The sequence below is a fragment of the Fringilla coelebs genome (genome assembly GCF_963513975.1).
Source record: "Fringilla coelebs genome assembly, chromosome: 3".
Taxonomy (NCBI): domain Eukaryota; kingdom Metazoa; phylum Chordata; class Aves; order Passeriformes; family Fringillidae; genus Fringilla; species Fringilla coelebs.
The window spans coordinates 25,506,265-25,520,629 of NC_140030.1; the positions used below are offsets into that span (position 1 = coordinate 25,506,265).

The window sequence follows — 14,365 nt, forward strand, 5'->3', positions numbered from 1 at the left end:
TACAGGTGGATGAACAGAGGCACCTTCACCTCCTAATCTTTCCAGCCTGCAGAGCTCTGCCAATGTTTCACCTTTTCAACACAAGTAACTTCAGCAGCCATTTCTTCTGACATGCTGAACTGCAAAACTGGGATTCAGAGGCAGAGTCCATTATTTCCTACTTGTTCCCACATCCCAAACCACTTCAGTAACATAATACTGCAGGTTTCCAACACAGGCTCCCTGACCAATGGTCTAGTTGAAATCTATGCATAACTTTAGCACTGTAATTACTTTTCTCAATAAATATACAGCAGCCCCACAGATCTGAAAGGCTGCTGTAGTCATGATAAGTGCAGGGGACATTTAGTTAGCAGGTGGACTGAAAAAGAGTTGTCTGCCCCAGAGTTTTCCAGTAAAATAATTTTTGCCATCTCTTGCCCCTAGACACACATTTGCAAATTCGTATTTGTGATTTATGACATGATATTAATAAATAGACAGGGTAGCACAATAAAATAGAATATCTCAGTGCTAACTGGTATTAATGAGTCACTAAGAGTTGTCCTCTTTTGTGTATGTTTTATACAATTTTCTATTGTTGACTACATTTGTGTTACAAAAGTATTTCATATTTCTAAAAATTACATAATAGTGAAAGATAAAGATATTATTAAAATGCTACACTTATGATCAGTCCAATAATTGAAAACCAGTATTTTTGGAATTACCTTGTGGTTGTCAATCAGGTTCATTACTAAATCGATGTCTCCATGTACTGGTTGGTCTTCTGCTAGCTGAGGTTCAATTTTGTATAACCAGTCAATGAGAGCTTGCAGAGCATCAGTAAACTGTCCTGAAAACAGCAGGGCTTCCTCCAGTTTATTTTGTCTGAGAGGGGAAAAAAAGCCAAACAACCACACACAGATAAAATAATCATTTACACACTTCAGGAAAATATTTTCAGCGTAAAATAATAGAATTGTAGAAGTGTTAGGGTTGGAAAAGACTGGTAAGATCATTGAGTCCAGCCACAATCCCAGCACCGTGACATCATGTCCCCAAGTGCTACATCCATATGCCTTTTGAACACTTCCAGGGATGGTGACTCGGCTACTTCCTTGGGCAGTCTATTTCAACGCTCCACAACCCTTTCAGAGAAGAAATTTTTCCTAAAATCCAAACTAAACCTCTTTTGTGCAATTTGAGGCAGTTTCCTCTCATCATGCTGTCATTTGTTTCCTGGGAGAAGAGACCAATCTCACCTGGCTACAGCCTCCTTTCAGGCACTTGTAGAGAACAATAAAGTACCCTCTGAGCCTCCTTTTTTCCAGGCTAAACACCCCCAGCTCCCCCAGCTGCTCCTCACAGCACTTGTGCTCCAGACCCTTCCCCAGCTCCGCTGCCCTTCCCTGGACTCACTGCAGCCCCTCAATGTCTTTCTCACAGTGAGGGGCCCAGAACTGGACCCAGTGCTGGAGCTGTGGCCTCAGCAGTGCTGAGTGCAGGGGGACAATCCCTGCCCTGCTCCTGCTGGCCACACTATTGCTGAGACAGGCCAGGGTGCCACTGGCCCTCCTGGCCACCTGGGCACACTCTGGATCATGTTCAGTTGGATGTTGACCAGCACCTCCAGAGAGCTTCAAATCAAGTTCCCCCTTTTAAAGAGCTCTTCCTTCCACTTCCTCCCCTGCTCTTCTACAACACCATTAACAAAGTATGCATTGGCAGCATTTTACTCCTTTGGCATTCCTAATTACCAAACAAGCTAGTCACTCTGGTTCTACTTTTACACAACAAATTCCAAAAATAGAAGCCTTTTTCTTATTTGATGAATAATTAGTTGAGTTTCATTTACCTTTCCACTGACTTTCCACAAATTGTATCCCATTTATCTCTTAGTTCACTCAGCATGTCATCAAGTTTCAAATTGTCATCAGCCAAAGTGGTTTTCTCTTTCAAGGAACGTCCAGTCCTATTTGTGGTATCATACACAGAATGTTTGGCACCAAGAGATTTTTGGAATTCCTATATATTTGGAAAAAAAAAGAAAATATCCATATATCAGTAACTGCTTACAGGCCATTGTTAATTAGTTTTTGACATACTATTTGCAGCATAAATTGTAAATGTTGCTGCAGGAATAATTTAAACTGACTGCAAAATTTCTCTGCTAGTGCCACAGTGCACCTGGGACTTGGCACTAGGAGACCCCTGCTTTTTGTCCTTCTATGGAAATGTAGCTCTCTGCTTACTGGAACAACTTTGGGAAAATCCCTCCTTCAGTGAGGGCAATGATTCCTGTCCTACCATAATATTCCCAAATTTCAGCCTAGTAGTCAGAAGGATGTGAAAGAACTGCTACTTTGGGAGCCAGTAAGTGAGCATTCTTTGCACTACATTCTTACAAACTAAGATTTCAAGTCACTTGTAAAGCTCCCCAAGAGCTACAAAGGTTATTCTGGATTAGCTCAACATGGACAAGCTGGGAAACCTCTGAGCAGCAGCAGCAGTCAGGAAATATCCAAATAACTCAAAGTGAGCTAGAAGTAAAAATCACAAGCAGGTTTCTGTGCCCCAGAACTTTGGACAATGACAGTGACAGAGTGTGCCTGCCAGCTCTGCCAGTTCCTTTTGCACAGATCCTCTGGAAGTTTTTCACATACACAGAAGAGCACAGGAAACACAGCTCATCTGATACCACACAGACAGAGTAAATACTTAACTAAAGGAACACTGGCAAAAGACAGCACCAGCCCAACAAGGCAGCTTTTAAATTGCAGCAATGCTTGAAATGTTTTATCTCACACCTACATGCTAGCAGGGAATCAGTTGGAAAAAAATAAACCACAAGTTTGATTTAGAAAACCCTTATACACAGCATCAAATATTTGTTTGGTTTTTTTTTTTTTGTCACCAAAGAGGCAATATTTGTTTTGTAATTTAGTACTTCCATACTATTCTTTCCGTTTCCTCCTATTAAACAAGAAATCAAACTTTAAGAAAAGACATAATTTTCAAGCTAGGACTACTGTAAAAATAAATACAATTTTCATAATAACCAGTTTTTTATAACAGTTCCTTAAATACAAACAGTATGCCTGTGCTTCTTTTCCTTGGTGGGTTTTGTTAACTACTCAGCACTACACAATGTTACTAGGTTTGCACAAGGTAACACAATTAAATTGCTGCCACAGAAAAATCATACAGGAAAGATTTAAAGATGGCAAAGGGTTGCAGTTAGTTCAATCCCTGAGATAAAACCACATCTACTTTCATTTGACTTCAGGTATAACTGAGAGTAGATTTTGGTTTAAGCTGCCAGGAACAGATAGGTAAGTTAATTACTGAGATTTTTGTTCAGCTAGATACCTTCCTTCTAAGGAAGATGGGCACACAGAGATAAAATTAGCCAGAATCATATAAATGTTCTGTAAGAATAATCAGCATTAGCACAGGAATGGATTGGGTGACCTAGTGCGGGTTTTTCCATTCCTGACTCCTAAAAATGAGAAAAAAATTCCAATAAACAGACCATGAATAACCCCCAAAAGTCCCTGGCAACATGCTAGATATGAGTGAGAGAGAAAACATATTATCTTGGCTTTTCTTTTTCAGGGACTTTTTTTTTGGCAGTAATGACTGGCAAAGAGCGAGTCCAAATTATTGCTTACAGCACACATTCAGATGGGATAGCAAAATCCTTAACTAAATGGAGCAAGGAAACCTTCAAGGCTGGACAGAAAAGACAAAGACAGACACAGAGTATATGTGGGAGTGGAAGGAAAAGACTCAAAATACAAGGAAGGACGTTGCAGCGTTGGGAGGTTTGACAACTCATTAAAAAACAATTGAGTTGATTTCTTGAGAGGGTAGTGTTTGAAGTTTAAAGTCACAAAGTTCACCAAACTCCCTCTCTCTCACACATTCATCTTTTTTATCCGGATCACCAGTTTCAATCCTTGCCTGTACCAATTTCATCCCATTCTTTAATGAGATTCAAGCAACTCAAGCTGTAATGCTCTGCAGGCTTTTTACATGAAAGAAGCTGAAGAAAAGATATCAGTGACAGAAGTGACAAGTCCATTTGAGGAAGCTTGGTCTCATAAAACATACTGCTGTAGGTATAAAGCACATATAAAGTTTCTCAGGTTTAACATTTCTGAAGATAGGATCAGAATACAGGCAGAGAGTCCTGAAAACCTCAAAGCAAAGTCAGAGTGCTGACCATACTGTGAGGAATTTGAATATGTAAAGAAAAGAGGGGAGTGAAAGGATTAGAAGATTAGTAAGACTCAGACTATCATAACAGCAAGATCCCCCCCTGCCAGTTCAGATCACTGACTTCAAATTCTGGCAACAGCAGCAATCCCAAAACAAACTAAAATTGCACAGTTGGCATAACAGAACGTTAACGTAGATTTTATCTAATGGTTTTTAACAGCAGACACAGGTAAAATTATTTTGCTTGACCAACTGCCAGCTGTCACTATATTAAAGGAGAATGGTTTCCTGGCTGATAAACAACACATCATGCAGCCTGAGAGATGATTAAAAAAAATAAAGCAGACTCATGAAGTCATTATTATGCATGACAAAATTTGTCAGAGGTAAAAGCAATCACCAGAAGCTACAGTGAAAAGAAAAAATTATATGCAAACCCCTCAGGATATTGTGAAATATTAAAAAAGAGGAGTAAATGGAGAACAATATAACTGACATAAAAATGCCAAAATGTAGAAAACTAAATTATTCTAGTGTTTAATGAACCTGTCCCAAGAGAAATCTTAATATATCTGAAGATTCTACCTCTCATCCACTTGATCTTCAATAATACATTATTCTAGGCATTTTAAAGAAGTCAGTCAAAATGAAGTAAAGACTACTTCTGTCTTTGCTTTTGCTGTGTCTGACGGAATTACAGAGCTTTACATTATCATTACAAGTTTGAAAAGTCAAGTGAATGAGAGAGTTCTACATATTTACAGCTGAATTTCTGAAAAGATGGTTTCAGAATTTTGAATCCAATAAAGAGAAATATGGAAGCAGTATTTGTTCTAATACTGTCACAGTGTTTTCTAGGGAATTTCATTAATATTTTCACTTAACATAAAAAGCAACTGCTAATCAAAATACTTGATTAAGATTATTTTTCACTATTGAAGTTGTCCCGAAGTATTAAACGAATAATCTCAACCAAGGCAAGTGGACAATAAATGTTTGGTTTAAGAACTTAAAGAAAGCCTCTTCAGAGATCCCCATTCTGCAATGGTATTAATCTGCTTTTTAAACTTTCTGTGGTGCTGTATTATTCTTTCCTCTTCATTTTAAACCATTCCCCCACATATCAGCTACTGTGAAAAGTTCTTTTCATTCACACCCTGTTAAAATACCATCATTTAACTTGATGTGAATAAACACCCCATTGCAGTGAGGCCACAAATCTACTTTCTTTGATGATTGAACAGTGTAAGGCTGAAAGACTTACCTACATTTCACTGGGCATTTTGTGTGTCATGACTCACCTTATGCTGTGCAAGCTGCATCTTTATTTTGTCAGGGTCATTTGCAATTTCAAGATCTGAGTCCAGAGATTTCTCTGATTCTTCCAGCCATTCCATAAGTTTATGCCAGGCTTCATGGAACTAAAGGAAAGTCAGATTTGCATGGCCTTTAAAATTCACTGGTTCATGAAACAGTCTAAAATCATTAAACCTCAACCAAGACTGGCAAACAGACAAAATTTGATGTGTTTTTTCTCCCTGGTCTCCTAAACAGAGCTGGTCTAGCAATGTGCCCACTGTGTAGTGGTCTCCCTTCACCAAGTGAGTTAACCACCTTTAATGTACACGATGTGCACGTGTCATATGTATCTGTCAGAGCCATACTGCTAGCACCTGTCGATGTGTTGGTCATTTAGATTTCTACAGTTGTAGTAATGGATAGTAAATACAGAAAGAACAGGGCTTAGCTATTGCTTATATGGGTCCATGGCAGTAAATCACTGGGGAAAACTGTCTGGATGACTGCCCAAGATGTTCCCTGTAACACTCTTAAAAGCTCTCATTATATCAAATGCTATCTTGATGAGTAAGGAACAGATTTTTGATCTTCCTTCCTGTTTCAAAGAAAAGAGCACTTAAGGGAAGGAAGCAGGGAAAAAGTAAAAATTCAACGGTTTTCACAAAGTGTCATCCGTTTGGGTTTCGATTTTTCTAAGCTGGCCATTTCTTTCTCTCTTGAAAATTCTTCTTGCCTGGGCTGCCTAGTTCAGAAACCTTTCAAGGCATCTAAGACACTGTTGTTCAGGGCTGTTGATTAGGCCTTGAGCCTTCAGTACTCCTTCCACACTCCACACACACAGCTGTCATCTTAATAACACTATATTCAGCTTTGTAAATGCATATTGAGATGAAACCCATCTCATTGCAGAGCTGCTGTATCTGTGAATGCACAAAAGAAACTGCTGGAAAATAAGAAGCACGATTGGCTTATGGGCTAATTCATTCCCCAGAGAACTTCTTGCTCCATGACCTGAGTGGTGGTAGAGGTGAATATTGGAACATGGTTTAGCTGTGAACATTATCAAATCTTGAATGATCATGTTCCCTTGAATAGAAAAGAACTAGAACTTCCTGTTGGTATTTAAACAGCTGACATTCCCCTCACACCTTTTGCATCTTACCATTTATGTTCCTCTGTGAGGGAAATGTGTATCTAAGGGAAAAAACACGTATCCTCCCAAATAAAGAAAATTGTGAAAACAGCCCCCTCGCCCCAAAACCCAACCCCTCTGGGTTTATAAGGAAATAAAGAAAGATATCTTATCACACAGAAGATAATGGTCTAGTAACTAACAAAAGAGTGATAAGTGTTGAGCATAATCAGAACACAACACTGACCCAAGAAGAAAATGCTAAGGAATACTCCCACAGATTAGTGAAAAGGGTTCATCACATTCTTTAAAATATACAGGGTTGATTATGAAACTTCTTTTTGAAGACAGATGGCACTAATACACATCTGGAATCCATACTGTAACTTTCTTTTTTCAGACTATCCTATAGTGCAGACAGAAGTCACTGCTTGGGTTGAAAATGATGCTTTCACTTCCCAAATGAAGTGCTCTGGGATTGAATCACAGAATCGTCCCGCTAACTCAACACTGTCTGTTACACTAAACCCAGGCTTGCTTTGTAAGTGCTTTAAAGCATCATATTCTTCAAGAATCTGGACTCAATTACAACTAAGTTCAAAGAGCTGTATAACAGCTGTTGTCCCATTACCTGTTTGGCTCTTTTCCTTGCATCATCCAAAGCTCTTCCCCTTTCAACTAAGCGTTGGACTACTTTTTCCCATCGACTCTGTACACTGATCAGCAGATTCTTAATAAGGACAACGTCCTGTTTCTGGCTGAAATATTTCAAGTGGGTTCCAGTTTTGTCCAGCTCTATGACCTGATCTCGATGAGAGTTCACTTCTGTGGCAAAAACCTTGGAAAAAAAGGGTAAAAATCACTGAATACTGTGTTGGGTAAACACTGAAAAAACGCAGTCTGATAAAGAATGATGTAGTGAGAAAGACTACAAAACACAATTTTAAAACAAATGAAATGTTTCTCTGAGTGCCAGCATTATAGGATTCATTTGGACATTGTTACAGTATCTCCACAGAGTGGGAGAAAAACATTACACATCTGTTTCTTTACATACCTTGTGTTCATCAATTTGAAATAAGACAGTGTCCAAGATAAGACTTGGCCGAGAAGCTGCAGTTAGAGTCTGCTCAGCCTGAGTAAGCCAGTTGATGAAGTCTTGAAGTGAGTTGTGGAACTCCATTGCTAAATTGAGGGCTTCTTCCAGTTTGGTCTGCAAAGACAGGTCATACTTTATTAGCAGCTGATATTGTGCGGGGGCTTCAGCCAAGGAAACCATTTTAGTTCAGCACTTTGGAGTAAACCATTTTACTTTAGCATTTTAAAACATTTTTCCAGTTCAAAGTTTCTGAGTTTTAAAATAACAGCCTATACTCAAGCATATTGAAGGAGATGGATACAGGAGTTAGAGCAAAATGACATATAACAGAGAATAGAAAATACAGCACCGAGTATCAAGATATATTTTTCCACATTAGAACATATTTCCTACTACTTAATCCAAATGGGACATTTGGATTTATCAAGTTCAATGCAAAACCAGTAGAATTTCAGAAATCTAAGGTGGTAGTGCACTTGGAAGAGCCTCAAGTAGGTGATCAAATTTATTCTCTTGCATTTAATGAAGAATAAGTTTTCCTAGAGCACGTCTTTTTAATAAAGTCCAACTGTCATTCTGGTTGCCTCAACAGAAACTAATTTGGGATACAGAATTTTGTTGATCATGAGACAGCAATCAGAGATTTTCAAACATTTACACTGCTGACCTCACTGAGCACTCCAACCTTACAGGTTCCTGCAAGAAGGTGCTCATACTGGGTATTAATTATTTTGTCACTTTTATTTTGTTATTACCTAAGACACATCAGCGTTATAACTTTAAAATACAGCCAAGTTTTGAGTTAAATAGTTTTGCTTTATACTTATCAGTGCTGTCCAGAGAGTTTCTCTGTTTGCAATCATGGGTATTCTTTTTGTTTGATTGAGCTAGAACAAGTATTTCATGAAGGAATGAAAGCCACATGAAATTAATAACAAGAAAACGTATTTTGCATATCAGTGAAATCATGCTATTCATTTGTTAGAACAGAAGGTAGTCACTTAAGTAAATGGTAAAAGGCCAAGTGTTTGGGAATTTTAAGAAAAAATGGCTAAAATCTAGGAAAATTAACACAGCAATTCTGTACTGAGGAGGAGATAAACTTGAAGGATCATTCAGTCTCTCATTCAATCTATTACTGAATAAAAACCCATAACTGCAATAAAACCCATAAAACCCCTAGTCCTACCAAATGAGCATTAACAGTATCAGTTAATATATTTCTGTGGAACAGACTTGTGCCATTCTCACCATACTCCTCCCCAATTATGGATAATTAACTTCTTGAATCTTATTTTCTCCAGTCCTTTCTAAACATATTACTGAATTACGCCAGTCTCTACAACTGATTCTAATTATAAAAAAATCAGACAAGTATGCATCCATAAAATCACTGATCGTTAACACACTTAAATGCAAGTTTTACACTTCTATTTTTATGTAAAAAGACTTACTTTTCTTTCACTGAGTTTTGTTTGCACGGATTCCCATTTTTCTTTTAAATTATTTATGTCCTGCTCAACGTTTGTTTCAGCAGACTCTGGGCATCTTGCAAGCATCTGCTGGCCTTTCTGCATTAGACACTTGTATGTCTCTTCTTTGGCCTCAAAGGCAGCACAAAGTTCCTAAATAAAGAAAGGATCAGAAATAATAATGTAGAAATTCAATACTCTTTATAAAAATCTGTATAATATTTATCCCTCCCCTAACATTTAGCAGGTATGATTAAGACTAATAAAGGAAATACATGTAATTTATAAAAAGCCAAATGAGAAAATGAGGGACAGAGTTCCTCAGGAAATGGAAGCTTGTATTGTCTGTCAATGTCTTCTCTGAGATTCAAAGATTGGCAAAGTAAGTACTATGCATTTATTGAAGAAGACTTGCTACAACTTGGTTGGCTTAAAGTCCATCTGCAGCCAAAACACAAAAAGTGTCAGCATTACACAGTGAGCTGGAAGTCCAGACCTATCCACTACCCTTCAAAAGTGCGTGGGACAGCTTGGAAGGGCTGGTTTATTGTACATGGTCAGTATCTTCCTTCACTTGCCAGGCATGAGCACTGAAAACATTTCAGACATTAAAAGAAAGCTGTAATAATAATAGTAACTATGTGTTTTACCTTTAAACTATTCTAGTAATGATGCTTTTTTTATAATGTTAAAGGTAAGCTGGCAAAAGTCTGGGAGCTCCCATGCACCTGTCTGACTCAAAAAGACATGTTCAGTATTGATGACAGACAAATCAAAATGTACCAACAAAGATGCTGCAGACTCACAAATGAGGAAAATCTTCACAAGGAGATGTGGCTTGCAAATAAGAAGAAAAGTACGTTTTCCTCTGATTCTCAGGACAAGAGCCCAAACCACACATTTTTGGGGGTTAAGAGATACTGTACACAGGGCTGGACCTGACCACGTAAGAGAGCAAAGCAAGAAGCAGGCTCATTTATGAGCTTGAGATTTTGACACAACAGAAAGCTTCTTTATTTTCTTACTGAGGACTATGGAAAGTGGTGTCCCATGTCTGCTTTCTCCTACTACTTCAGGAAGAAACTGAAAACAGTGATTGTTTTAAGAAAAGGAGAGGGATGGTCTGAGCAGCAATGGGATAGCTAAAAAGATGTCTTTTAAGCCCCTTTCCTACTGGTATTCTGTAATATCTCTTTATATCATTTGTTTTCCTGGAGCTGCTTTAGCTGGAAATGCAGCCCAATCTCAACTCCATTTGTGAACCAATTATGGTTGACATTCATTTATTCACATCTTTTATTCATATCTGTGGAAATAGTCCTTATACTAAAGAACACGGTTCATAACATTACTTCCAAAGAGGAACAAATCAAAATGGAGTGTAAAACTTTCTGCTTCAGTTTCACATCAGTAATTAACAGAGTTGGCTGTAATTGCTTAGAGCCAAGTTTGAATTTGGAATGTAGTAGACAACATGACAAGTGGCCTTGACATTTCAGAAAAAAAAAAAAAAAAAAGAAAGAGAATTAACACTTATCTGCACATGTGCACTAAGGTTTAACCAAAAAGAAATCAAGCTCTGTGCTTTAAGGGTTGATAAGAAGTCAGTGCCTGCAGATGGCCACCAGGATAGTAACAGTTTGTTAAAATGTACATGAACAGTTAGGGAGGGATTGTACATCCAGAGTGCATATTACTGGGGACAGTCAGACTTGCCCTGACTATAACATTGAATTAAGGGCCCTTTAACTAAGTGCCTTTTTAAATATAGAAAATTTGCATAGCAAAGAATGTACTAAAAGAAAATTCTGAAGCTTTCCATGGAAAATTTCTGCATCTTGATCTAAGTGCAGGGTGAAGATCACCACTGACTTTCAGAGAATCATGATTACAGTCACAGGGGGGAAGAAAACCCACCGCCTATTTCTTTCCCTTTTTTGTTTTTCTTTTATGACAAAAAGAAAAGGATTATAGGGATTCAAAACAACGGAAATATTTGTGTTTGGATCTAGTTTCCTGTCTTACATGATTTTAAAACTGTAAATTACTTTCCCTATCAGTTATAGATACTGGCAAATTTTTGAGGACAAAAAGGAGGTAGGAAAAAAAGTGCCCCATATTGGTAAGCAATGATCTTTAGCACCATTAAAAAAAAAAATCTGATTTTTAACATGACAATTCAGCATTCTAATTGGAAGCGTCAAGTCAAGCATAGTCCCATTCAAGGACAGTTCAGTAAGTATCACTGTTACCTCTGAGCCAGGAATTCAGAGGTTCAGCACACCAGGTTTGGGCTTATATCCTGGTCTAATAGCTCATCATGATTTTACACAAATGGAGCAGTAAGAAGCACCTTCCTTAGAGGCAAGAGATCAAGATTAAGTGTCTTTATGTAAACTCTGTGGTTCTGTGGGAGCAGAGAAATGACAGAATGTTTCTTAAAAGAGAAGGAAAGGGAATCATTCAGGCATCCTGGTCAGCTTGCCATTCTAATCAAAGCACAGCCTCTATGAGTCAGCAGTCCTTCTTACTTCTATGCTAATGATGACTTTACTGGCAGCTTTGGTTAGATAGGGAATAAAGGATCAAGTCTCTTAAGTCAAGGTTTAGTGAATGTGGGCCATTTTTAGGTTCATCTTCAAACTTTAGAAAAATCCTAAACTTAGTTATGGAGTCAGAAGGGAAAAGAAGAATAGAAATCACTGAAAAATCTCCTTTTGTAAAGATGCAAAAGTTGTTTAATTTGTCTCAACACTAATTATGCTTCAGCTTTGGGCATGTCCCAACAGGCTACTAAACTACACTGTAAATAACAGTGTTGTTTTGAAGGCCATTAAATTTCTTTAAGACACTGTACAGACCTTGTGATATATAGAACACACTCTGTATTTACAAAAACACTCTTAAAAGATAGTTAGTCCTGAAATGCAATTTGCAAAGCATTCTAATACTGATACTTACCATATGTGCATTAAGCTGCTCTCTTGCTGTTTCTGGTAAGCCTCCAACAGGTTTTGATGCCAACAGCTGACGTTCAGTGTCTGTCAGCCATTGCTGCAGATCCTCAACTTCACCATGGAAACCTTGAGCCTAAATCATACCACATCATTTTAGAGATAACCTAAATGCTCTCCATTACAATATCTGCATAAGCAGATTGCAACTGGTTTTATCAGATATTCGTAATAACCAAAGGAAATTAAAGAAGAAAGAAAAAAAGGAAAAAGCAAACTAAAAAACTAGCTCAATTCAATCTAAAGGACAAAAACCATAGAAATCATAAAAGCAGTCAAAATAACTACTTTGAGACCAATGTTTTCCCTGAATAATACGCTTATACAGAAATTTCACCCTCTACAAACATATAGACCAAAAGCTGAAGTCTTATATCAGCACTGTAAGGGACAGTGTCCAGCTGTGGAAGACACAGCTGGATTCAAACTTTCTCCAGATTCAGGAGTGTCTGCATAATGGTTTTGATTTAGGCCAACTTCTAATACATGTATCTGTGTATTTCATGTAAAAGACACTTTTTCTGAGTTATCTCTATATTTGATCATTTCCTGTTCACCTGGATCAAGGCACTATCCAGCTGCTGTTTCCTTTGCTCTGTTTTTTCCAACAAGTTTTGCCAGCGCTGATTCAGGAGTTCCAACTTGTTCCGTAAATTACTTGCTTCTTCAACAGCACTTGATTCAATCAGGTCATTTCCTGCTTTTTTAACAGCTTCCACCGTAGACTGATGAGCAAAAACATCATTTTGTAGCACCTACAATTGTAACACAGCATGGTCATATCAGTAAGTTACTGAATGAAGGCACTCACAGTGCAGTTGCAGTCCAAGGACGAGACAACAGTTAAACATCAGCACAGGTATCAGAAATTAAAGCTCTTAGATTTCTTCAATCAAATGCACTAACCATCCTGACGAAATACTGAAGTTTATTGTATCTTGGAACAAAATAATATATTCCTTCTGAAAGCATATATTTCTGAAATTATCAAAGGTTTCTAGTAGTGCTAGGGAATAATTATTTCTTCACTTTTAAAATTTATTATATACTTTCCTTTAACAGGATTTTTCTTTGAATACTATGTGCCTGCTGTGCTACACAACAACCCAGCTGCCACAATGTCTCCTTGCTCATTTCACGGCTACAACTCCTTTCACATTATGTCAGGCTACCAGGACACTTGACCTGTGCTAAAAGCTGGGGGATGGTTGAACTACTAACACCAAAAGACCTCCTCCATCTGCTGGAAAACATCTTGTCACCAACCACAGTAAAAACCATAAAAGGCAAAAGGTACATTTGGGGAAAAAATGCTGGTCTCAGAAGGATGGAGGGCAGGGCAAATAAAGTTTTAATACAGAACAGAAAAGAAATACACAAAATGGTTGTGAAGAGAATGGTGAAATTCAAGTTTATGATTGCTATCTTCCATGGAGTCTGACTGAAACTCAGCTCCATCAAAGTACTAGCATATGGAAAAAATATAAAGCTAAATAAAAAGAAACTTAAAAATAAACTACACAGAGCACAATATGAAATAGCAAGTTACAAGCAGACCTTGAATACAAAATACACATCATATTTTTTTTAATTCTTCTAAGCTAAGAATCAGATTATTTTATTTTCCTAACAGGGTGAAAAAAGGTATTCAAAGAAGCAGATGCATCTTATCCCTTCCTTCCTGCTGAGACTCACTAAGAACAAGGTCTATTCTTTCCCAAGTTATTCAAGAGGTGGATGTTTTTACAGGCTACCACAGGATGCACTACTGTGTGAACTTTCTAACCTATAAACTCTGTATTATGAAAAGGAAGTAGATTCATTCATGTGTTTGCTGAACTCCTTCAGCACAGACACAAATGATGTCTCAATGCTTCTTCACTAGTAAAACACTTCCGTTTGATAAGAACATAAAAGGCTCGTGAAGCAGAACCTGGTTTTGTAATTTTATTTACTTTGTTTCAAAAGGGTCTGTTTATAACAATAGTCACATAGGCTATGTAGATACTGTATTCTGTTCAAGTTCCAGCTGACCACCCAAAAGCTTTCAGAAGCTGAATAGCTGCGTTAAACACAGACAATGAAAATACTTTAATTATCTGTGTACTGTCAATTTCAATCAATTATCTCAAAATCCAAAATGGAC

The 14,365-nt window shown here is 37.7% G+C and overlaps 1 protein-coding gene across 8 annotated transcripts in view; it reads right to left on the reverse strand.

Annotated features, from left to right (window-relative positions):
* The window catches only part of LOC311152026 (dystonin-like), a 255,181-nt gene that overhangs the window by 22,721 nt on the left and 218,095 nt on the right, over positions 1–14,365 (reverse strand). For all 8 annotated transcript variants that reach the window (XM_084202770.1, XM_084202771.1, XM_084202769.1 and 5 more), the window contains 8 exons: positions 12,777–12,974; positions 12,167–12,295; positions 9,188–9,358; positions 7,692–7,847; positions 7,266–7,472; positions 5,505–5,624; positions 1,838–2,007; positions 711–870 (listed from right to left, as the gene is read on the reverse strand). In XM_084202770.1, coding sequence (XP_084058896.1) covers positions 711–870; positions 1,838–2,007; positions 5,505–5,624; positions 7,266–7,472; positions 7,692–7,847; positions 9,188–9,358; positions 12,167–12,295; positions 12,777–12,974 — 1,311 coding nt within the window. The remainder of the gene's footprint in view (positions 1–710; positions 871–1,837; positions 2,008–5,504; positions 5,625–7,265; positions 7,473–7,691; positions 7,848–9,187; positions 9,359–12,166; positions 12,296–12,776; positions 12,975–14,365) is intronic.